This window comes from Dipodomys ordii, unplaced genomic scaffold, assembly GCF_000151885.1.
Source record: "Dipodomys ordii isolate 6190 unplaced genomic scaffold, Dord_2.0 Scaffold22, whole genome shotgun sequence".
Classification (NCBI taxonomy): Eukaryota; Metazoa; Chordata; class Mammalia; order Rodentia; family Heteromyidae; genus Dipodomys; species Dipodomys ordii.
In genome coordinates this window covers 15,362,499-15,389,161 of record NW_012267238.1, presented here as the reverse complement: position 1 = coordinate 15,389,161, position 26,663 = coordinate 15,362,499, and the positions used below count along the sequence as shown (strand labels likewise).

Genomic DNA, 26,663 nt, shown 5'->3' with positions numbered 1-26,663 from the left:
CATCCATTTTAAAAGGGGATAAGAGGAATAGGGGGTATAGCTCAGTTGTAGGCATGCCCTGCTTTTAATCCCCAATACCAGAAAAAAGGGATCAAAGACTCTATTAAAGATCCCTCTTAAAACAAATAGAACTATTACTATCATCAATATTCTGCTTTAAGAACAAAGGTTTTCAACACAAGTAAAAAAAAAAAAAAGAAAAAGAAAACTAAAGCTAGATCTGTATATATCACCCTGCATCAGAATCAACTCCAAATGGATCAAAGACCTTGAAATAAAAGCAGACACCCTGAAAAGATTATAGGAAGAAATAAGAGATACCCTAGGGTTCCTTGGCACAGGTCAAAATTTTCTTAATAAAGACCCAGAAACACAACAAATCAAAGAAAAGTTGAACAAATGGGATTACATGAAACTGCAGAGTTTCTGCATAGCTAGCAACATCAATAGAGAGCCTACGGATTGGGAGAAGAACTTCACTAGCCATACAAGAGACAAGGTTCTCATATCTAAAATATACTTAGAACTCAAAAAATTAAATCCCCAACTACAAATCCTCAAAGAAACAACTGCTCGATAAATAAGTGGGCTAAAGACTTAAAGAGAAACTTATCTGAAGAGGAAGTAAGAATGGCGAATAGACACATGAAGAAATTCTCAACTTCTCTAAGCCATAAAAGAAATACAAATCAGGGAAGGTGGCTCAGTGATAGAGTGCTTGCCTTGAATGCATGAGGCCCAAGGTTCAATTCTTCAGCACATAAGCAGAAAAAGCCGGAAGTGGCGCTGTGGCTCAAGTGGTAGAGCGCTAGCCTTGAGCTGAGGGACAGCACCCAGGCCCAGAGTTCAGGCCCCACGAGTGGCACAAAAAAAGAAAGAAAGAAAGAAAGAAAGAAAGAAAGAAAGAAAGAAAGAAAGAAAGAAAGAAAGAAAGAAAGAAAGAAAGAAAGAAAGAAAGGAAGGAAGGAAGGAAGGAAGGAAGGAAGGAAGGAAGGAAGGAAGGAAAAGAAATGCAAATCAAAACAACATTGAGATTCCACCTCACACCAGTTAGAATGGCTAGAATCAAGAAATCTACTAATAACAGATGCTGGCAGAGATGTGGCCAAAAGGGAACCCTAGTACATAGTTGGTGGGAGTGTAAACTTGTTCAACCACTTTTGAAAGCAGTATGGAAGTTCCTCAAAAGACTGCACATAGAGCGCCCCTATGACCAAGCAATCCCACTTTTAGGCATTTACCCAAACGCTCACAAACAAGGCCACACTAAAGCTACCAGCACAACTATGTTTATCGCAGCATTATTTTCCATAGCTAAGATATGGATCCATCCCAGATACCCCTCAGTAGATGAATGCATCAAGAAAATGTGGTATATACATAGACATATATAAATATCTATACACACACACACACACACACACACACACACACACACACACACAGGAATTCTATGCCTCCATCAGAAAGAATGACATTGCCACATTTCTTAGGAAATAGAAAAACTTGGAAAAAATTATATTAAGTGAAGTAAGCCAGACCCAAAGAAACGTAAGTCCCATGGTTTCCCTTATTTTCAATAACTAGTATAAGTCTACGTCAAGCAGAAAAGGTCAAAAGCTATGTAAATATGACCATATAAGATGATGTTTAGTGAAATGAACCCCAAGATTGGGACACAAGTGTTTTTTTCTTTCTCGCTATTGTTTTTAACATTTAAATTTTAAAATGTATTATGTGATTTTTTTGTTTCTTTTGTATGTTCTTCCCCCATGGTATAACCCGTTTTCACTGTATTTGATTTCAGTGCCCTGCATCTTGTATATACATTTTTCTAATTGGGGGAGGGGAAGGGAAATAACAAAATGCTGGAATAAGGATACAAGTTGACCCATTGTAACAATGAGATGTACAAGACACTATGTTGAAAACGAACTTTACAACTTGGGGTGGGGGGATGGGATGGGGATGTGGGGAGTGAAGGGATGGTAGGGGGAAAAACAAAGGAGTAGGTAACAATGCTGATAGGAAATATACTCATTACCTCACTAGTGTAACTGTAACCCCTCTGTACATTATTTTTACAATTATAAACATAAAAAGCCAGAATCATGACATATTTAATATCCCTATACAATGCATTGTAAATATTTACTGATGAAAATAAAGACAAATATAGAAAAGACAATGGTAAACTAGTTCTATGTATTTGTTTATCCAAATGACAACATCTTCAAAGTCTCTAATTAAAATAATTAAGGAATGGGTAAGTATCACAGCCAAAACACAACATCATAACTCACCAAGTATTTCACTACCAACAATTTAAGTAGAGCTGTCTATATGCCAACCCACTGTAATGAACGTATAACCAAAAGGCAAGTCAAAAAGTAGAAATAAATCCCCAAAATGCTTTACTAATATAAACAAGAGAAGTATGGCACAAAAACATGTCTCCAACTTTAAAATATGTCACATAGCATGGAGGATATACGGCATCTGTTTATATATTTATGCATTACATTGGAAAAGAAAAATTTTAAAAAGACTAAAATTTTTATAATTACAAATGGTAAAAGTACAGATAACTTCTTCCTGATTTTCTGCATTTTCCAAACCAGAAACACATACCAAAATATAATAAGTATATTGTTTAAATAAAACATTCCAATGGTCAAAATTTTTGTTATTCATGTTATAAGCTAACCATTTTGGGTTATATAGTAATAATATAAATGGCTGTATAAATAAAGGGAGGGTGAAGCTTATTAGATTATGATTAGGATCCAGAATGTATCATAATATGTACAAATTCACCTTCAGACATCTATATGTAAAATCTTTTTGCTCTTGTCGTCTAAACACATGCCTGTTATAACTATCACAAAAAAGACAATGAGCAATCTATATTTGGCATTTTCTTAGAAACTTTTCTAATACTGAAATTTATTCATCTGGACAAAAAATTACAAACTTACTTGACAAATGCACCTCTATCTCAAAACAAAGTTTTCCATTGAGAAAAACTAGAGGTTCAAATGTTTATTTGAGACTGGGAACACTATCAAAGTAGAATAGCCACTGCTCTGAAACACAAATTGACAGTTTCTTGAAAAACTAAACATATAACTATCACATAAACCAGCAATTGCAGTGCTGGGCATTCATCCCACACAAATGAAATCTCATGCCTACACAAACCCTGCATATGAATATTTACAACAGCTTTATTCATAATAAGCAAAAACCACATACAAGCCAGATGTCTTCAATGGACATAACCATACATGGAGTACAACTCAACAATTGAAACAAATAAACTAGTGACACATTCATCATCATAAACAAATCTCCACAGTACTGTGCTGAATGAAAGTAGCTAATCCCAAATGGTAACACACTATATGATTCTACTTATGTAACTTGACATAACAAAATTACAGAGATAAACAACAGATTACTGTTATCAGGGACTAGAAGTGGGTAGGAAAGAAAAGAAAGCCAGTGGGGCAGTAAAAAGGCAGTATGAGTGACATTTAGGATGACTGACATTTGGGGTGAGGCATTAGCTAAAAAGCTGAGCAAGCACTGAGTTCAAATCCTAAAGAAAGTGAAAGTGAAAGAAACGGGGAGAAAGAGAGAGGAAGAGAGGAAGAAAAAAGGAAAAATGAAGGATGGAAGAAAAGAGAGAGAGAGAAAGAAAGAGAGAGAGAAAAAGAAAGAGAGAAAGAAAAGAAAAAAGAAGAAAGAGAGAGAGAGAAAGAGAGAGAGGGGGGAGGAAGGAAGGAAGCAAGCAAGGAAGGAAAGAAGGAAATGAAATGTTCTGTATCATAACTATGTCAATTTAATATTCTGGTTCTGATTGTAAGATTTAATATTCTGGTTCTGATTGTAGGATTGTAAGATGCTATGAATAGTAGAAAATGGATAAGGAATACAAGGCATTTCTAGGGTTTGGGAATTTTGTTTTGAGTACTAAAATTTGAACTTAGGACCTTAACACTTGACAGGCAAGCTCTCCACCATTTGAGCCACACTTCCAGCAAATTTTGCATTAGGTATGGTCTAGTGCTTTTTGCCTACCAGAGTCGCATCCACTGCCCTACATCTACCTCCTATATAGCTGCGGATACAGGCACATGCCAACATGCCTAGCTTGGGTTTCTGTTTTGTTTTGTTTTGGGCAGTACTGGGTTTAAACTAAAGACTTGTCAGCTGTTAAGCAGGTGCTCTAATGCCTCAATCATGCCTCCAGCCATTTTCGCTCTGGTTACTTCTGAGATAGGATCTTGCTGTTGCACAGCTGGCCTGAACCACAATCCTCCTGTATGCTTTCTGCCATAGCTGGGATAGTGGATACATGCCACCATAGCCAGCTCATTCTGTTGAGATTGGTTCTTTTGATATATGTTTTTTTTTTGGTCCAGGCCTGCAACTACAATCATCCCCATCTCAAGTTCCCACGTAACTGGGATGACAGGTGTATATCACAGCATCTAACCATTTGTTGAGATGGAATTTCACAAATGTTTTCCCAGTCTGACCTCAAATTGCAATCCTGATCGCCAACTTCCAAGCAACCAGCCCCCCAGTGTAGCTTGCTTTCTTTCTTTCTTTTTTTTTTTTTTTTTGGGTCCAGTCATGGGGCCTGAACTCTGGGCCTGGGCGCTGTCCCTCAGCTCTTCAGCTCAAGACTAGCACTCTACCACGTGAGCCACAGCGTTACTTCCGGCTTTTTACTTTTTGCTTATGTGGTGCGGAGGAATCAAACCCAGGGCTTCATGCATGTAAGGCAAGCGCTCTATCACTGAGCCACCTTTCCAGCCCTGCTTTCTAAGATATGATCTTGCCAACTTTGTCTGGGTTGTCCTGTACCCACAATCATTCCATCTCTAACTCCTATATTATTTTTTACAACTGCATATCAATCTGCATTTATTTCAATAAAAGGTTTAACATACAGTTAATGGTTAAGTGCATTTTCCAATGCTGTTTATTAAACAAACCTAAAAAGAAAATTACAAGACAATTTATGTCCTAAAAGACAAACACATAAGTTTTGAGGTTTGCTTATAATTTAACTGAGTATTAAAGTATACACTATGTGCTGTAAAAAAAAAAAAGCATGTGAGTAGCCAGAAAATATATGAAAAGTATCATTCTAATATACAGGTATTATATTTTAAAGATTTTTAAAAACTTTTTTTAAAAAAACAGCCTGATAGCAAGACTACTGAGAAAATTTATTCTATTTTGTTTTGTTTCATTCTGTTGTATACTACAGATAATATATAACCAAGATTTATCAATTGTTTGACTATCAAACTCAGCTTATTTATTGAAATAGGGTCTCATTATAATTTAACCAAGGCTGACTTCAAGCTGAAATTCTCCCAATTTCTGGTTCCTAGATAGCTTATATTACAAACACCAGCCTAAATCCTTTTCTTCAATAAATAGAGTCCTAAGGATCATTTAATAAAGTGTGACAAACAGTACATGTCAGGCACTGTTCTAGGCATGACACAGTAATGTACAATACAGATGAAAACTCTTCATAGTGCTTAAATTCCCAGAGGAAAAATAAAACAATGGGACAGAGAGAGTGAGATATTGATAAATTCCATTAAAAATAATGGACTGGGAGTATAAAAATGTAGGCAGCTTGAAGGTGAGTGTTATTCCATGTAGGATGCATATAGAAGGCCTCAAAAACCTGGCATCTCAGCAAAGAGCAAGACAAGCACTTATCTGAGGCCAAAAACAGCCAATAGCAGTCCTGAGAGAAAGTATGCTTGCTGTACTTCACCAGAAGGGGCAATGTGGCAGGCACAGAGAATGAGGAAAGAGAGTCTGGAAAAAGGCCAAGGAGGCACAGATCACTCAGCTTCACATTTCTTCCAAGTCTTGAGAAGAGCCCTACATCATTCATTCAAATAGTCACATTTTATAAACCTTGACAAACTTAAGCATTTTTACCAGACAATAATTACCACTTTAGGTTCTGATTTCTCCAACACCCCCCACACTGCTGTGCAGAGCACAGTTGGAGCAAGATATATTCACTAAGCTACTTTCCAGAAAATTGATTCCTAATAGTCCAAGGAAGGGTGGAGTCCAGGAATAAGCTACCATTCTTTGTGCCAATTTACCCTGTCATAATACAAGAGAGAAAGATCAGAGGCCATGCCAGACTACATATGGACATTCTAGTAGGCTAAACTCTGAAATGCAGAGGTAATGAAAATGCAGAGGCCTAAGACAGGCTGTCAAAAGTTCTTCCAAGCATTAGAAATGAAAAGTAGTAAGAAGAGGGCTTGACTTTTATCAAAGTCTAGTTAACAAAAGGAAACTATGTTCCATTCAAGAAAATGAAGTGAATGCAAACATAAGTATTACAAATGGAACAAATTTGTAAGTTTTTTTCTTGTGGAATTTTATAATACAGATTATTTTAGAATTCCTGTGCTTTAGAAGTACTATCTATAGCTGAATTTAAAACATAATGATCTGTGCACTAAATCACATGGTTTTAAATATTCCATATGTAAACCATTTTAAAACATATGTATGAACAAAAGATGGAATTATATTTTTATTCTCTCCATAGAAAATGAAACTATAAAATCATCATATGATTAAATAGATGCTTTAAACCAGGCCTCAATGACTCATGCAGGCCTAGCTATGCAGAAGGCTAAGATCTGAAGACCCCCTTTAAAAGGTAGCCTGGACAGAAAAAATTCATAAGATTCTTATCACAAATAACCACCAAAAGGCCAGAAGTAGAAGTGTGGCTTAAGTGGCAAAGCCCCAGACTTGAACAGAAAAAGCCAAGCAAGAGTATGAGGCCTTGAATTCAAGCTCAAGACACACACACACACAGGCATGCACATGCACACGCACGCACACATGCGCACGCGGGCGCGCACACACACACACACACACACACAAACACACACCAGGCCATTTATAAGCAATAAATGACCAAAAAAAAGTATTTCCAAAATATACTAGAGGATTATTTTATGAAATTACATAATTTTCCTGAATTGTTATGTCTGACATTTATCATCTCTTTAAAATTAAAACTACCATATCATTCAAGGTAAATGTTTAATGACTACATTAAGAAGCAATTAAATACAAGTCCCTGGGTTTAATCTCCAACTTGCATACACAGGTAAATAGATTAGGTAACTTGAAGACAATCTGAAGAGAAACAAAATTCTCTTCAGAATTGTTAAGGAGCAATGTTAAGGGGCCATTAAAAAAAGATCAAGTGGAAAATAAGGAGACAGAAATATGGATATAAGTCTCTATGTAGAGAAATATAGCCTACTTCAATTAGTCAACATAAATTTTTTAAAACAATTGAGAAAAAAGAGATACTAACTAAATGAAAAAAACCAGACTGACCACAAATTCCAACGGCATGTATAAAAAAACAAAACTAGGTGATCATCCTTAGATCACTGTCAAGTTAGAACTCCATGTCCAGAAATATTATTAATTCAAATAAGTATTTCTCAAACTTTAATGCACTCTACTTGAGAGTTTGTAGTACAATGAGAAGTAAAACTGAACAAGTTTCTGACCTATCTTTCAAGAAGAATAAAGACAAAGTATCTACTTTCCCCATGTCCTGAATTTTCCATCTCATTGCAAATAAAAGTTTCAAATACTTTTTCTGTAAGTTTTCTGTAGCACAATCTTCAAATAACTTATAGCATATCCTAGGCTTACTTTAATCAGAGGTACATGAAGCCTCTGAAATTGCATGGAGATTTGAGTTTCTTTCTGTACTTGAGCAGTTTTCTATGAAGACTATGTTTGTTATCAGATCCTCAAACAGGAGTATGACCCAAAAAGGATCAGACCCACTCTTCTACGACTCATCCCCTCCCAACCATCAGTTTGGCATTACTCTTATGATTCTTACAATATCACATAATTTATCCTGCAGTCCTTCTCCTCTACTAGGACATTATCAACTAGACAGCAAACTCCATGAGTTCAAGGGCTATGTTACTTCCCAGCATACAACACATCTAACTAAAACATGGAAATATATGGTATTGAAGAAAATTATTTTACCACTGAAATGAATTGCTATATGCATCTCTGTAATATAGTCCTCTGTTAGGGAATCTACCCTTAGGTAAATATTTATATTTTCTTAGTTGAGTTGCTTTATGCCTATCAACTCTGTTAAAGAAACTGAAAGATTATAATGTAAATGTTTTTAAGTTGTAAATTTGGTGAATCTAGTGGTAAAACATTGGTTACATATTACTATAAATAATGTCACACAGGCTGGGAAGGTGGCTCAGTGGTAGAGTGCTGCCTTGCATGCATAAGGCCCTGGGTTCGATTCCCCAGCACCACATAAGCAAAAAGAAAAAAAGCCAGAAGTGGCGCTGTGGCTCAAGTGGTAGAGTGCTAGTCTTGAGCTGAAGAGCTGAGGGATAGTGCCCAGGCCCAGAGTTCAGGCCCCATGACCAGACCCAAAAAAAAGAAAAAAAATAATGTCACACAGGTAACATTAATTTCATTTCTATAAACTTGGCAATTTGGAAAAAAGGCTAATTCTATTTTAAGCGCGTGACTGTTTTAACATTTAGGGAGGTATATCATCCCATCATTTCTCCTTCAAGAAGTGGCAGTAGATTGTTTCTAACATATTTATAAGATTATGTCTTTGTTGCCTTGTATGTCCCTCCCCCATGGCACAACCCCTGCTTTCACTATATATGATGTTGGTATATGTGGAGGGGAAGGGAAAAAACAAAATGTTAAAACAGGGATACAGGAGGACCTATTGCAACAATGAGATGTACAAGTCATTATGTCGAAAAAACGAACTTTACAACTTTGGTGGGGGGGGGGGACGGGGAAGGGGGAGGATACGAAGGGATGGGAAGGGGAAACAGAGCAGGAGGCTACAATGCTTGATGGGAAGTGTGCTCATTATCTTGCCCATGTAATTGTGGCCCCTCTGTACAGTATTTTCACAATGAAAATATATTTTAATAAATAAATAAAAAAGAAGTGGCAGTAGAAATAAAGCTAATTATGGTTAAATACATAGATTATATAACCTAAGATGAAGTAGTAAACATCAAAAAGAATCACAAAAAGCACTGACTGTGAATCGCTTTCCTCTTAAAATAAATGAAGATTAATTCTATATAACAGAACATAATCACAGGGTATCAATGTTTTTTTAAACATGTAAGTCCATCCTTCAAAATAGACATGGGATATATGCTGATTTTTCCTTTATTTTCTTTAAGTGAATTAATTTTTAAAGCCTATAGAGAAAACTCAAAGTTAAAAAAAATAATTTACTTACCAAATTGGCCATATAAATTGTGAGCAGCCCTCTCCTGCAAATAATTTAAAGAAAGAACAAGATTAAGTACTGATAGAACTTAATTATCTTATCATTTTTCAGAAATCTATGATAACACTGTCAGGAATTGAGAAACATACTGGTATTTTAGAAAAATAGACTAATAGTGCTAAACCAAGATTTTTATTGCCCTAATAGCTGAATCTAAATAAGATCAGTGATAATTAAGCACTCTGCTTAGTGGTCAATAATACTGCCTTCTTGTTACATTTGTTATTAGGAGTAGTAGTATAATGTGTCACTACTCTATGTTAGATAATGTTTATTTGTGACAGGGTCTCACTATATTGCTTAGGCTGATCTCAAACTTCTGCCTCCATCAAGGACTGCAGGCATGACAGCCATGAATCACTGTATCTAATTTTTGCTGCATTCTAAAGAATTCATCTTATATGCATGTATGAAAGTACCACAATGAAACTCCTTTGTACAATTAGAAAAGAATTCATTTAGGGAAGAGAGAGAACAAGGCAAGTGATAAGATAGACTGACTTGAGTAAAGTGTAACTATGTATAGAAATATAACAAAAATCTGCAAAATCCCCTCCCGTAACTAATGCAAGCTTAATTTAAAAACAGTATTGATTTTGCCAAAAGCCAAGTCAAGAACAATTCAGACTAAAGGCAAATTAATTTAAAAACCAAGTTTTCTATTTGTTTAATGAAAAATTAATGGTTTGCTCTATTAGATTTCATTATAAATTACACTAAGTTACTTTGGTTTTAATTTCATTGTTAAGTCGGGAATCAAGGGACCTTTCTAACATGAAAGGACAAACCAAAGTATATAAACATTTATTTTATGGAAAATACCCTTTTTATGAAACTTAATGAGAACCCATGTAAAAAGTCAAAGATTAGAATTGCTCTTAATTTAACTTGCACAGCATATAAGAAATTAATGAAATATATCTTATTCTCTAGTAAAGAGGTTTTAACATGTTTTAAGAGTTCAAGAATTTGGGCTGGGAAGGTGGCTCAGTGGTAGAGCACTTGCCTTGCATGCATGAGGCCCTAGTTCAATTCCTAAACACCATATAAGCAAAAAGAAAAAAGCTGGAAGTGACGCTGTGGCTCAAGTGGTAGAGTGCTAGCCTTGAGCTGAAGAGCTGAGGGACAGCGCCCAGGCTCAGAGTTCAGGCCCCATGACCAGACTCAAAAAAAAAAAAAACAGAGTTCAAGAATTTGAGTTTTGAAAGATGAACACTTTATAAGATCACTTTCATCTAAATAGCGTGCCATATCTATGAGTAAATGTTATCAGTGAAGTATTCTTCATATCACATTCATACATGTTCCTAATTGTTTATTTTTCAAAACAGCTTACTAAGATTGTTAGAATTTCCAAAGCCACATAGAGGCAGTATAATTTAAATGAACAGTGCTGAATGAACACAGGACAGCAGAGTTCCAGTTAACTAACTCTAAATTATCTGCTATAACTCTAAATTATCTGCCATTCTGTCATTTCTTCATTAAATGATGAGTTAGCTACTTTTTTAAATAAATTTTATTTAAAGGAAATAATGTATATTTCTCATCAATATGTAAGTTGAAAGAATGCAGAACCCAAACCTCACTGTATTACACCTTTTAGGTAATTTTCCTCCTAGCAGATTCTAGTGTATCTTATCAAAAAGAATCCAACTGCCTCACCAAGAGAATACTGTGGTTTCTATATACAGATTGAAACTGCCCTTATTAATCCATTACAACTTTCCAGTCACTAGCAAATTCTAAATCTAAGATGTTCTAATATCACTTATTTTAAATAAATCATATATAGAAAAATGAATAGCCAAGTCACACACATGGACAGAACAAAGAAAAATCAAATGCTTCTCAAAGAGATACTCATTGTATTGTTATAAAGAAAAATATTGCAAATAATACTTCTAAATAAATAAAAATAAAAATACTTTTGTGCTTTCAATGGTAGTACTTGATAATACATTTCATTACTAAGTAAACTAATAAGGATGATGCTATTTAACAAAAAACACATTTGTGTGGTAGAGCACTAGCCTTGAGCTGAAGAGCTGAGGGACAGCACCCAGGCCCAGAGTTCAGTCCCCCCCAAAAAAAAACACATTTGTTCCACCAACCTTATTCTACAATCGTCAACTGTAATGAAGTTACAGTTCCATCATTCACTCTATCTCTATAGTATTCAACAGTAATGATTCACCATTCATGTTATGTGTCTGAAAATTAAACTATCTTTAATTACGAAGATAATCTTGTGAAGACATTTCCATAAACTGGAAAAAGTACCTGGCATTTCTAAGAGGCATGAAATAAATGACTGTGGAATTACTAGACACAGAACCAGCAAAAGGTTTCTAAAAACTCAACCTTAGAAAAAGAAGCATAACATAGTTATTTTATGCCAGATACTGGCAACCAGTAGAAGGAGGGGAGGCCAATGAATTATTCCAACTCAATAACAAGTAAAGAAGTAACCATGCTGGACATTAGTAGCTCACAGCTATAATCCTAACTACTCAGTTGGGTGAGTCATGAGGATTGTGGTTCAAAACCAGCCCGGGCAGGAAAGTCTGTGAGACTCATCTCCAATTAACAATCAGAAAACTGGAAGTGGAGCTGTGTCTCAAAGTGGTAGAGTGCTAGCCTTGAGCAAAACAGGTGAGGGACAATGCCCAGGCCCTGAATTCAAGCCCCACAACCGGGAAAAAAAGAAATGGAAAGGGGGAAGGGGAAATGGAAAAGGGAAGGGGAAGGGGAAAAGGAAAGGATAGAGAAAGACCTAGATTGCATATAAAGTCTATCAATATGAAATCAGGATTTACCCTCCGAATAGTCCTCTTAAGAATTTAGGCGGTGCTATTATGCTGACAATCTAAAGACCAAGAAGAAAACAAGTGATGTCCTTACAAATACAGACCTAGCAAAGACAAGCTGGAATTAGGTGTCAGTTCATCTGAGAATACTTTCACTCTACCCAATCATTTGTTGCTCCAACAGAAAACAGTTACACTAGAGGAGGCAACAATGCTTAATAGGAAATGTACTCATTACCTTGCTCATGTAACTGTTATCCCTCTGTATAGTATTCTTACAATAAAAAAGTATTTTAAAAAAATATGAAACCAGAAAAAAAAGAAAAGAAAATGGTTACACTACTAAGGTGCCTTTAAGTTATGTGATTCAAGCTGTTTTTGTTTAATGTTACTGTATAGGTGATATAGAGAGGGGTTACATAAATTAAGTAATGAGTACGTTTCTTTTTGAATGTCACCCTTTCTCTTGCTTTCTCCCAGTTTTTCCCTACTGAACCCCACAAGTTGTATAGTTCATTTTCAACAGTGTCTACTGAGTATCACTGCTGCATTTGTTCACCCTTTGTCCCACCATTTCTGTGCCCCCCAACGTTCCCCAAAACAGATAAACTTACATACAAGACAAAAGGTACACAAAACAACTTCAACAAGAGAGAAAATAACAAAAAAAACTCTTGTTTCCATTTGCTAAGAGTTCATTTCAATAAATATAATTTTATATGATCATATGCACATAGCTATTGAACCTTTGTGATCCTCTCCTAGGCATATCCTCCTTCAGTCTCACTGTCCTGCATAATTTTATAATGTCTAAGTGTGTTTGTTTTTTACCATTCAGTGTATTTACTTATAGATTTATAGGTACATTCTAGTTACAACAAATAAGGGAAATTATGCAACCTATGTTTGTTTGGGTATCACACTTTGCTTAATATGTTTTCCAAGTCTTTCTATTTCTTTACAAATGGTGCAATATAATTCTTTCTGACATAAGCACAGAATTCTATTGTGCATATACACCAACCTTTCTTGATCCATTCATCCATTAAGAGGCATCTGGAGTTGATTTCTTATCTTGGGTATTGTAAACAATGCTACAGTGAACATGGCTATGCTGATAGCTTTAGTGTGACCTTGTTTGTGGTCTATGGGATAAATGCCCAGACTTGGAATTGCTGGTCACAGGGAAGCTCTATGTACTTTTGATGAACCTCTATACTACTTTCCAGAGTAGTTGAACAAGTTTACAATCCCACCAACAGTACAGTAGTGTTTCCTTTTGCCCACATCCCTACCAGCATCTGCTATTGTTAATTTTCTTAATAATGGCCATTCTAACTGGGATGAGGTAGAATCTCAAGGTTGTTTTGATTTGCATTTCTTTTATGGCCAGAGATAAAAATTTCTTCCTGTGTCTACTGGTCATTCTTACTTCTTCTGAGAAGTCTCTAAGTATTTATCTCATTTATTAAGTTGGTTGTTGTTTCTTTGAAGATTTATTTAGGGGGTAGGGTTAATTTTTTTGAGATCTAAGTATATTTTAGATATGAGGCCCTTGTCTGATGCATAGCTAGTAAAGATCTTCTCTCATTCTGTGGGCTTTCTATTGATCTTGCTAGCTATGGCCTTGTCCTTTGTCATGCAGATACTTTTCAGTTTGATGCACTCCTATTTATCTAGTCTTTCATTTATTTTTTGTGATTCCAAATCTCTACTTAGGAAATTTCCACCCTGTGCCTAGGAGCCCTATTGTTTTCCCTACCCCTTCCTGTAATATTTTCATGGATTCTGGTCTTAACACTGAGGTCTTTAATTCATTTAGAATTGACTAGGCTGATTTTAATATAGTTTCCTAACAGCCTTCTGTGTTTAGAGGATAAGTAAAGTTTAGATCTACTCTTACTTTTGTGAAAAAGCAGACAATGTATTGTTATAAACAATGTATTATAATTATAATACATTATATAATATATAATCACATATTATATATTATTACATATGATTATATATAATTACATGACACATAATATACTATAATTAAGACCCTATTTTGGTCTCAAGTTTCAATTTATTCTATCACATTACAACTCAATTTACATATTATATTCAATTTACTCTAATCACATCCAATATCCTCAAAAATGTTACAGAGGACACTATCTGTGTAGCATTATGATAGAATCAATGGTAACACTACACTCCTCCTGAGAAGATTCCCTTGGTGCAATTCTTCATCCTCTCCTATGTCAATTTTCTAACTGTACACAGTCACAACTTGATCACTTCTCAAATTATCTATAGTATCACAAGAACTTGAGAAACAGTCATTTTGTATTTAACCTTTCATAGTATCTATCCTAAATCTGAGGCCACACCCTTCCAAGTAGGTAAAACCTCTCTAAAAATCAAGAAGGGAGGAATACCACTGAGAACAGAGGGGAGCAGAGGACTAAAGGGGAGGGGCTAGTGACAAGAAGGACAAAAAGTAACTTTTTAAACTTCATAGAATGTCCTTATGCACATATACTCCTATGTACATCAGGTTGGTAAGGACAGCAAATAAGCAGCCAAATGCTTCTTTAAACCATATATAATTGCTAGTTTATTTTATTCCCTCTTCTCATCCCATGATATAGCCCACCCCTTCTCCTTTCTCCCTCCCTCTCTTTTTCCCTTTTATATGCATATCTAGAAGTATTTTCTTAAAATGTATTTGGAAATGCATATCCAAAAGTATAATCCTAAAAAGTCAGCTATAAAAAGAATTAAACATTAAAAGAATCTTTGAGGAACATCAGAGTACATTAACAACCTCTCATTCTATTCAAATTTTAAGCATTATTACCTTCTAACAAACAATGCTTCAATAATGAGAGGGGTTTGGGGTTTTGTTGGGGGTTTTTGTTTGTTTGTTTTTGTTTTTTTTGGTCTTGGGGTTTGATCTCTGGGCCTGGGTGCTATCCCTCAGCTCTTCAGCTCAAGGCAAGCACTCTACCAATTGAGCCACAGTGCCACTTCCAGTTTTCTGGTGATTTATTGGAAATAAGAGTCTCACAGGGCTGGGAAGGTGGCTCAGTGGTAGAGCGCTTGCCTTGCATATATGAGGCCCTGGGTTTGATTCCTCAGCACCACATAAGCAAAAAGAAAAAGCCAAAAATGGCACTGTGGCTCAAGTGGTAGAGCACTAGTCTTGAGCTGAAGAGCTGAGGGACAGCACCCAGGCCCAGAGTTCAGGCCCCACGATCGAACACACACACAAAAAAAATAGTCTCACAGACTTTCCTGCCCAGGCTGGCTTTGAACCATGATCCTCAGATCTCAGACTCCTCAGTAGCTAGGATTACAGGCATGAGCCACCGGCACCCAGCTGAGAGTTTCTTTTTAAAACTTTAGTGCATAGTGTACATATGCTTTAACTAACCTCTAAATTAAATGACACTGTACAATACATTCCATAACTGAGGTCACTACCAAGTGTAATTCCAAATTATAATTCATGTGATTCTATATGTACCTATGTAATATTTAGATGCTCACAAAAAATTTTAAGAAATAATGAAAGTTCCTAAATATTTGTAATTGTATTAAGAGATGTATTTAATCATTTCAGAAAATCTTTCAAGACACAATCGATTTTCGTCTGTCAGAAAGTTTTGGAAGAATATAAAATACTTCCCTTAAGGTAAAAGAATGAACAAGATAAGCTTTCAGTTTACAGCAAAAACAAGATTATATTCAATTTTATTCAGTATATAATACAGAATAAACATCTCAGAAAAGATGAAACTTAAAGATGTCAAGAATTAATAGCAAATTGGTGATATTCTCTAATTACATACTTTATTCATTTTGACATGTGCTTATGAGTTTTATTAACCCATAATACACCTGAAATAAATATGATATTTTTGTTATTTTAATCCAGGTTAATGAGTACAAGGCAGTTTTTAATTTACCTAAACTAATCCTAAATGTCAAAGCAAATTCCACTGCAATTCTACAAAACAAAATCCATCAGAACAAGTCTTTCAGAACCACAAACAAAGCAGGGTGAAGACTAGTTCTTAAAAGCCCTCCTAGGGATAAACTTGATGTTACCAGTGCTTCCTGCTGAGTTACTCATTGCTGGTTCTTTGTGGTACAAATTTTTTTAGCAACCCTGGAAACTACTTCAAAGCTTTATCAGAACTGCACAACGATGCAATTAAGATTTAAGGAAGCTTCCCTTCTAACTAGGTATCAGGAACTAAGCTTAACTCTGGAAGGAGGGACAGACAGTGGATGAACAGCATGGATTACAAAGAGGATACAAAACTGGGAAGGAATAAGAGTTAATTAAACTAATAAAAGAATGAAGACATTCTCATGGATATAAAGATATCTTCATCAAAGGTATCTTGAAAATGCAGAGGTTAGAGAGCTAGCTTGTATGTCTCACTTCATTATTAAGTACTTTTTGCAAAATGATTACAAATGTATACAACGGCAGAGTAAAATTTTCATTATTAAATAGACCTTTAGAAGTATAAAAGGTAGAAAAATCACTACTTGCAATTTTGAAAGCATACAGTTGTTACTTCTCTATATTATGCTTCTTTCACTCTTTCTGATGCTAATATGTACTGAGAAAAGATAGAACTATACACTGTTCTTTGAAAACCTTATGCACATATACCCCTGTGCACATCAGGTTGGTAAGTACAACAAATAAGCAGCCAAATACTTCTTTAAACCATAGATAATTGCTACTTTATTTTGAAAATCTTTTCTTATGCTGTCCTCTCCTATTCCCATGTATCCTACAGCTAAACAGAAAAAAAAAAAAAAACTTCCAATTTTACTCAACCACCATCTTGCCTCAGAATGAGGAATCAAGTTTCCATTTACCTAGTTTGAACTTCTATCAGTGTATCACAGATTTCTTTGTGAATTATTGCCCTAATTATAAATTTTTCCTTTTACAATAAAAACATTAATATACTTCATTTTGCAATAAGTACAACAATATAGACATGTGTAAGTTCAATCTTTATAAATTACCTAAATTTATTAATGGTCTTGATATTTAATAAAATCTCGAAACAAATCTGTGATAAGTACACTTTTTCAGAGCAAAAAAAAGGTACTACCTTACACAAAGAAGACAACTTATAAATAAACCAAAAAGTTTCAAAAATTAGCTCCAAAAAAAATTTAAATAAAAAAAAAAGCTTTAAAATTTTTTAAGCTATCAAAAGTCAACAAAAACAGAAATAAACTAACAACCCAATCCATACAAACATCACACTTCTAGGAAGCCTCTCCTTTTGCTCTAAAAAATTTCATTTTTAATATAAATTATAAACTTTTACTTTTAGTGTTATAGTATCTAGGTTATTTAGTATTTAGGTTAATATTATTTTTAAAAAATTAACATCCTACAGTCTTTGATTTCTATAACTTGAGAGATGGTAAAATATTAATGCTAAGAAGCCAGATGCTAAATTAATCATGTATATTTCTCTACAGAGAAATCATTAAATTTTTTAAACATTTAAAAATTAAATAAAAAAGAATTTTAAGTATTCAGTAATGCAAAAGAAGAAGGAATACAGAAATAATAAAACAAAGCAAGTAATATGATGGCATATGTAGAGAGCTCACCTAGCAAGAACAAGGCCCTGAGTTCAATCCCCAGTAAAGAAAAATAATAAAAACACAAGTTGAAAGCTTAAAGTAAGCAATTTCATAAAATATTTGGTGTTGGTGGCAGATTTCTTTTACTTAGTATAATGATGTCATTGACAATATGTATCGTTGTAATCTTGCTTTTCATTGTCAACTAAAAACTGGTCACTTTTACATCTCTGCATATTTACTTGTTCTAAACATTTCATTTCCATAGAGAACACTGATAACTTCTTAAAACTACTACCAAAAGAATCACCAGGCCCATTCAAAGGCCAAAATATACACAGCAACATAAACTCAGCTAGAACAAAGAAGAGTGACATAAATGACATATTCTATGAAGTGGCTATCATACCAATAAAGATACAGATTGAGAAGTTAATATCACAAATATTGATATTATGATGAAGACAAGTTTATTTTAGCAAACTTACCATTCAATCATTCCAATCATGAATAAAAAATACATTGATAAGATCTGATGACCACAACCATCCTCATATCTTCAACTTGGACCCACCAAGCTACATACCTTTCTTTATCAATTGTCTCAAAATTACCTATGAAGTGCATTTTTACAAAGAATGCTTAATGTGAATCAACTCAAGCCTTCAGATAATGCCTCAAGTTTGCAGGGAAAGAAGTAGATAAATGAACCAGTAAATAATGTAATGACAGAAGATACCAGAAACATTACATGCAAGACAACTGCCCTTATCACTTCAATAAAAAAAAAGGGGGAAGGAGATTTAAGTTAAAAGACAATGAAGACATATAAAAATATATATAAATTGTGGCTACATTCTGGTTCAAAGAAGCAGACAAAAAAGCCATTTTAGGAGACTATGGACTAGGCAGTATTAACAATTGTTCGTTTTCATATGTGGTAGTGTAATTACATAGCAAACTATCCTTATTTTAGAAAATGCATGCTAACTTTTAGGAGTGAAATGTCATGAGGCCTACCACATGCTTCTTCTATATGATGCACCCTATACACATACGCATGAATTTACATACAAAGTAAAAACAGCAAAATGTGAACAACTTTTGACTAGCTGGTTGTTACGAAAGTATTCATTTCAAAAGTATCAGAAATATCTACAAAAACCTTCTAGTCAACCTTGATATACTTGATTAAAGGATGTTCTGTTTCGCATATAAATATTTTCAACACATATTTTCAAAACTAATTACTTATATTTTAAAACTGATAAATTTGCAATCACCAGAATAACTCATTATCTATAAGCAAAAAGAAAAACAGTAGATGCTAAATATTTTGGGGGGGGGGAGGTCCGGTCATGGGGCCTGAACTCTGGGCCTGGGCACTGTCCCTCAGCTCTTCAGCTCAAAGCTAGCGCTCTACCACTTGAGCCACAGCACCACTTCCGGCTTTTTTTTCTTTTTGCTTATGTGGTGCTGGGGAATTGAACCCAGGGCCTCATGCATGCAAGGCAAGCGCTCTACCACTGAGCTACCTTCCCAGCCCTATATTTTTAAATATATTGTTTGAATAAATTATTTGAAAACCTGATAAGTAACATATCACTATTTCATTTTATTCTGGCAGTTCTGGGGTTTGAACTTAGTTCCTTGCCCTTAATAAGTGCTCTAACTACTGAGCAATGTCTCTAGTCATATTTTCTACTGTTTAGTTTTGGAGTAAGGTCTTACTTCCTCTCCAAACCTGGACTTAGGTTCAATGTTCCTATTAGGTTTCCAGCTAGCAAGGATAACAGTCCAGTGCCAACATGTCCAACTCTTCATTAACAAGGTGTCTCACAAACTTTTCTGCCTGACTGGCCTTAAACCACAATCCCAGCAATCTCAGCAACCCAAGAAGTTAGGATCACAGGTGTGAGCCACCAGCACTTACTACTATTTCCATTTTTTAAATAAGGAATAAGCCAAAGACGTGTCACAGTAAGTTGCATAACCAGACTCTTCAGCCAGACAGTAAAGCTCCAGAGTCCACACATACCTACCCAGTTCTACGACCTTCTTGGGTGTAGTAAGCTATGTTTCTGGCAAGACTAACTTAATTTTACAGGGCTTATAACATCAACCAGTTCTTTGAATTTAGCAATTCTAATAATGTAAAAGTATCATCATGTATCAAAGTAAAAGATCACAAAAATTAAATATTACATTTAGAAAAGTATATTAAAAATAGGGGCTAGGGATATAGTCAGTGATAAGTGCTTGCCCAGGCTGAGTGTGACCTTGGGGTCAATCACCAGCCCAGCAGAATAAATAAATACAAGATTAAAACAAACAAAAAAGAATGGCTTCAGGTGGCTCAACTAAACATTTGGTTATCTGATAAGATCTACTCATACTCTTACTAGGAAATCAAAGATCTTAATAAGTATCTTTGCAAAGTAAAAAGTTGAACAAATTACCTCATTTTTATTTTCTGGAACAAAACTTGGTAAGTTTCTCAATGCCAAAAATAATAAAATATTTTTTTTTGGGGGGGGGTCTGGTCATGGGGCCTGAACTCTGGGTCTGGGCGCTGTCCCTCAGCTCTTCAGCTCAAGGCTAGCACTCTACCACTTGAGCCACAGCACCACTTCTGGCTTTTTTCTTTTTTTGCTTATGTGGTGCTAAGGAATCGAACCCAGGGCCTCAGGCATGCAAGGCAAGCGCTCTACCACTGAGCCACCTTCCCAGCCCCCAATAAAATATTCCTTTTTTCTTAATTTTTATTTTTTTATTGTGAAAATACTGTACAGAGGGGTTACAATTACATGGGCAAGATAATGAGTATATTTATTATCAAGCATTGTAGCCTCCTCCTTTGTTTCCCCTTCCCATCCCTTCTCATCCTCCCCCTATCCCACCCAATCCCCCCACACACACACCAAAGTTGTAAAGTTCATTTTTTGACATAACGACTTATATATCTCATTGTTGCAATGGGTCCACATGTATCCCTATTTAAACGATTTATTTTTCCCCTTCCCTTCCACAAATTATACCGATATCAAATACAGTGAAAGCAGGGGTTATACTGTGGTGGAGGGACATACAAAGCAACAAAGAAATAATCTTATAAATGTGTTAGAAAGAATCGCATGAAAGAAAAAAAACATTTGAATACATATCTTAGGGTTCATTCCCCTTATCTGACCTTATCTGACCTTTTATGCTTGACTCAGACATATACTAGATATTGCAAATAAGGGAACCCATGGGACCTATGTTTCTTTGGGCCTGGCTTACTTCACTTAATATAATTTTTTCCAAGTCTTTCCATTTCCTAACAAATGGGGCAATGTCATTCTTTCTGATGGAGGCATAGAATTCCATTGTGTATATATACCACATTTTCTTGATCCATTCATCTACTGAGGGGCATCTGGGTTGGTTCCATATCTTAGCTATAGTAAATAGTGCTGCAATAAACAGTCGTGCTGGTAGCTTTAGTGTGGTCTTGTTTGTAAACATTTGGGTAAATGCCCAAAAGTGGGATTGCTGGGCCATAGGGGAGCTCTATGTGGAGTCTTTTGAGGAAACTCCATACTACTTTCCAAAGTGTTATGAGAAAGGTTGGACAAATGGGATTGCATGAAGTTGCAGCGCTTCTGCATGGCAAAGGACATAGCTAGCAAGATCAATAGAAAGCCCATGGAATGGGAGAAGATCTTTACTAGCCATACAACGGACAAGTGTCTCATATCTAAAATATACCAGGAACTCAAAAAATTAAATCCCCCAACAACAAATCTTCAAAGAAACAACTGCCCAATAAATAAGTGGGCGAAAGACTTAAAGAGAAACTTCTCTGAAGAGGAGAAGGAAGGCCAACAGACACATGAAGAAATGCTCAACCTCCCTAGCCATAAAAGAAATGCAAATCAAAACGACATTGAGATACCACCTTACTCCAGTTAGAATGGCTAAAATCAAGAACTTTAAAAACAACAGATGCTGGAGGGGATGTGGACAGAAGGGAACCTTACTGCATTGTTGGTGGGAGTGTAAACTTGTTCAACCCAATAAAATATTCTTTAGCCAAAGCTTTTTTTTTTTTTTTTTGGTCGGTCATGGGTCTTTTGAACTCTGGGCCTGGGCGCTGTCCCTCAGCTTTTCCGCTCAAGGCTAGTGCTTTACCACTTGAGCAACTTCTAGTTTTCTGAGTGGTTTATTGGAGATAAGGGTTTCACAGACTTTTGTGCCCTGGCTGGCTTTGAACAGTGATTCTGAGATCTCAGCCTCCTGAGAAGCTAGGATTACAGGTGTGAGCCACCAGCACCCAGCCTAGCCAAAGCTTATAACTTAAACTGTTTGTCTGAAGAGTTTATACAAGCTTGCTGCATTCTAAGGGAACCTTATTACTTCCAATAGAAAATTTTAAAGTTAATAACAAAATAGTTTAATGCCTTAAAAACAATATGCCTTACTACATAATGAGTTCCAGGTTAGTACAGCCTACAGGGCAAGATTCTGTCTTAAAAAAACAAAAGCAAAACCCAATCAACCCAACCAACCAACTCAACTACAATAACAATAGCAATAAGAAATAACTCAGGAAACTAGTTATTTAAACTAAAAGTATAACAGTTTTTGTCCCTTTTACTTTTTCATCAATGGAAAATGCTTCCCACTAAAGGTCACTGAATACTAGAGCTCTCAATGGTCTTTAGTGGGAAGCATTTTCCATTGATAATAAAAGATGAGGCACAGAAATAGAGGGACAAAGTAAACAAATGTAGCAACAGTACTCACTGGACATCATGTTAAAAATGAACTATATAATTTGTGGGTGGGATGGGAGGGGGAAACTGGGAGAGAGCAAGGGAAGGGGTGACACTGTCCAAAAGGAAGTGTACTTTCTGCCTGACTTACATAAATGTAACCCTTATGTTTAATACTTTATGAATAAAAAATGTCTTAAAGATAATTTGTATTCATAAATTATTTTAAGTGGCAACTCTTTTGTACAACTACTTAAATAAGAAAAACTAGTCAAAAAATAAGCATTAATTATAATAATAACTAGGCAGACATTTGTGGTTCATGCATATAGCATATAATCCAAGCTACTCAGGAAACTGAGTTCTAAGGATCCTAGTTTGAAAATAACTTGGGCAAAAAAGTCCATGAGACTCTTATGTCCAATTAGCCACTCAAAAGCCTAAAGTGTAGCTGCGGCTGAAGTGGCAGAATGCTAACCTTAAGCACAAAAGCTAATGGACAGCACCCATTCCCTGAGTTCAAGCCCTAGGACTGACAATAATAATAATAATAATGCTGGGAGCCAATAGTTTGTGTCTGTAATACCAATTACTCAGAAGGTTGTGATCTGGAGGATTACACGTCAAGGTCAGCCCGGACAGAAAAGTTCATTGGCATCCATCTTCAAATAACCAACACAAAGCAGGGCTAGAGGCATAGCTGGTGTGTTAAAAGCATCAGCCTAAGCATGTACAAGTTCCTGAGTTCAATCCTAATACTATGCAAAATAACAACTAGAGCATCAATAATGACAGAAGCCATTCAAGGACCTGAAACAAAGTACAGATTTAAATAACACTAAAAACCTATTATTAATTTTTTCAGATATGATAATGATACTCTAGCTATTGAAAAAAATCATCCCTGGCTGACATAGTGGCTCGCACGTTAGAAAGCCTGTCTAGCAAGTCAAGGCTCTGAGTTGAAACGCCAGTACTGTCACAAAGAAAAATCTTTCATTAGGGGCTGGGAAGGTGGCTCAATGGTAGGGTGCTTGCCTTGCAAGCATGAGGCCCTGGGTTTGATTCCTCAGTACCACATAAGCAAAAAGAAAAAAGCCAGAAGTGGCGCTGTGGCTCAAGTGGTAGAGCACTAGCCCTGAGCTGAAGAGCTGAGGGATAGCGCCCAGGCCCAGAGTTCAGGCCCCACAACCGGACCCAAAAAAATAAATCTTTCATTAGAATCTGCCATGTCATGTGTTAACTAGGCCATACATAGAATAATTTTTAATAAACGGAAGTTACTATAATTCTAATATCAATATTTATATCTCCATGCTTTATGGATTTTTTGTTTTCTGATCGGTCGTGGGGCTTGAACTCTGGGCTTGGGCGCTGTCCCTCAGCTCTTCAGCTCAAGGTGAGCACTTTACTGTTTGAACCACAGCGCCACTTCTGGTTTTCCAGTGGTTTATTGGAGATAAGAGTCTCACTGACTTTCCTTGCCCAGGTTGACTTTGAACAGTGATCCTCAGATCTCAGCTTCCTCAGTAGCTAGGACTACAGGCATGAGCCACCAGCATCCGGTATTTTATGGATTTAATAAGTATGCTACTACAAAATTTTCAATCAAATATGTTGCAGAACTAAAAGAAAATATGTCTAGAAATATTCCTCATCCCTAGACTATAATAAGTAATGAGCAATAAATTTCCTACTAGGTATGCAGTTCTATTAATGTAGATGTATAAAATTTTACCTGCTTTTTCTTTCAATTAGAATGGCCACATAGGATGCTGGTAAAGCGGCACCAAAGCCAGGAGTCCAGGAGTAGAATTTTCCAAGTATCTTCCTGAAATTCAAATTCCTTGTTGGTTATTTTGGTTATTACAGAGAAAGATTTCCCTTTGCAGTGCCCCTCCATCCAAACATCCCATCATACCTCACATTCAAATACACTGCCACTCTCCCCAGGGCCAGGCAGGGTGCAGAGTTAGCATTCCCAGTGTGAGCTGTTATCACATCATTACTTCTATTGCATGTACAATTTTTTAACACATAATATGACATGCCACAATCTTTGATATTTTTCTTTCATTACTTCTTTTAGTTTTTAATTGACTGTGGATATCATTTTGCATTTACTAGAATATATTACTCCCTACTTTATCCTATTATACTAAAATAATCTTATTATACTAAAATAAATCTTTGTTAAAACTTCAATGAAAGAAGGAAAGAAAGAAAGGAAGGAAGGAGGAAGGGAACTTTCTGCCTGAGAAAAATGGAGTTTTCCCTCCAATACAAAATCTACAGAGAGTTATTATTACTGAATGTAAAATTTAAAGGAAAACTGACTCATTGGGTTAGTTGTAGAAAGAATATGAACATGTTGAATTAAATCCCTTTATATTACTACTTGACGATAATTCAAAAAATAAACCAATTTAAATTTTCAAAAAGGGCACAAATCTTAATGTTAAGAATTGTATGGTACTACAACTTAGGCAAACATGCTCATAGAACATAACAAAATACACTGTAGCCAGGTACTGGTGGCTCATGCCTGTAATCCTAGCTACTCAGGCGACTGAGAACTCAGTTGGAAGCCAACCCAGGCAAAAAAGTTCTTGAGACATTTTCCTCTCAAAAAGCCAGAAGTAGAGGTGTGGCTTAAGTGATAAGAGTGCCAGGCCTTGATCAAAAAAGCTAAGAGACAGACAGCACTCAGGTTCTAAGTTCTAGTCCCAGAACAAGCACCAAAAAAGAAAGAGACAGAGGTTATTAAAAACTTTATTTTTAGGGGCTGGGAAGGTGGCTCAGTGGTAGAGCACTTGCCTTGCATGCATGAGGCCCATATAAGAAAAAAGCTGGAAGTGGCAATATGGCTCAAGTGGTGGAGCGCTAGCTTTGAGCTGAAGAGCTGAGGGACAGCGCCCAGGCCCCACAACCAGACCACCCCCCCAAAAAAAACTTTATTTTTAGACTTGTAACAACTCTATGAAACTTCAGGAGACCACCTTACAAAGTAATTTCCTTACAGAAATTCCAAGTCAATTTTAAAGACATGATTTGCTCAACAGTATAGAAACTTTATCAGTTATTTTATTCATTATTTAAAAGTACATAAATACTAAAGTTCTGAGATAAAATCTGTACAGCTACTGTGGACAGCGCACAGATGAGGATAATGTGAACTGAGTATTTTTAACTTGACGGAAGCAAATCAGTTTAGTTTAGCAACGAGTGCTTAAATAAAATTAAAGTATCTACTTATATATTTTGCTTTTGTCAGAACCTCAAGAAGCAGAATGCAGCATAGATAGATACCATATACAAGACTAAATCCGGACAAATGTTCCATCACTAAAATAAACCAACAGTTAATACACTGCCTAATACACAAATGTGTATTTCATATTGCATTCAAATTTGGTTCACTGCATATCATTCCTAAGCCATTTCATAGACTGATGCTTTGAACTGCTGATCTATGAAACTGAAAAACTAAAACATCTTCGTGATCAACTTTGAAAATATAGCAAGCCTCATAAAATGACATATTAAAGCATTTTTCCTATATAATCATACCAATAACTTCAAGTTTATATCATATCTTCAGACTTAGAGCCATGAAGGTCCTGATTTCATTAACTTTCTGAGATAAATGACATTTCAGAGCTTTAAAAAAAAAAACAGAAACAATGACCTAAACAATAGTTAGGCAAACATCCATTTGTTTACATTTCAACATAGAAATCTGTATTTATATCTAGTGCTGATTATGGGTACCAACCTGAAAAGGCAAAACAAAGTAATATACAAGGACCCATTAGCAGTCAGAAATGAAGCGGATTGCAGGATCTCAGGGAGTAGCCTGTATAAATAATAGTCTAATTTTCGTTTCCGGAGAATTGCTGCAATCTGGAAAGAGAAAGGTTTTTGTTTAATCCAAACAGTTGTTCCCACTTAAATTAGCTCATACATGAACGCTACTGAATGAAGAAAGGGATATATAAATGTTAAGGATATAGCTCTGAGTTTAAGTGCCTGCCTAACACACGAGGCCATAGCTACACACACACACACACACAC

At 35.7% G+C, this 26,663-nt stretch overlaps 1 protein-coding gene across 1 annotated transcript in view; it reads right to left on the bottom strand.

Moving 5' to 3' along the window:
- Tmem135 (transmembrane protein 135) overlaps window positions 1-26,663 on the bottom strand; it is a 229,500-nt gene that overhangs the window by 179,820 nt on the left and 23,017 nt on the right. Inside the window, exons 2-4 of the mRNA XM_013014094.1 lie at window positions 26,365-26,492; window positions 24,328-24,420; window positions 9,356-9,389 (exon numbers count right to left, since the gene is read on the bottom strand). Coding sequence (XP_012869548.1) covers window positions 9,356-9,389; window positions 24,328-24,420; window positions 26,365-26,492 — 255 coding nt within the window. The remainder of the gene's footprint in view (window positions 1-9,355; window positions 9,390-24,327; window positions 24,421-26,364; window positions 26,493-26,663) is intronic.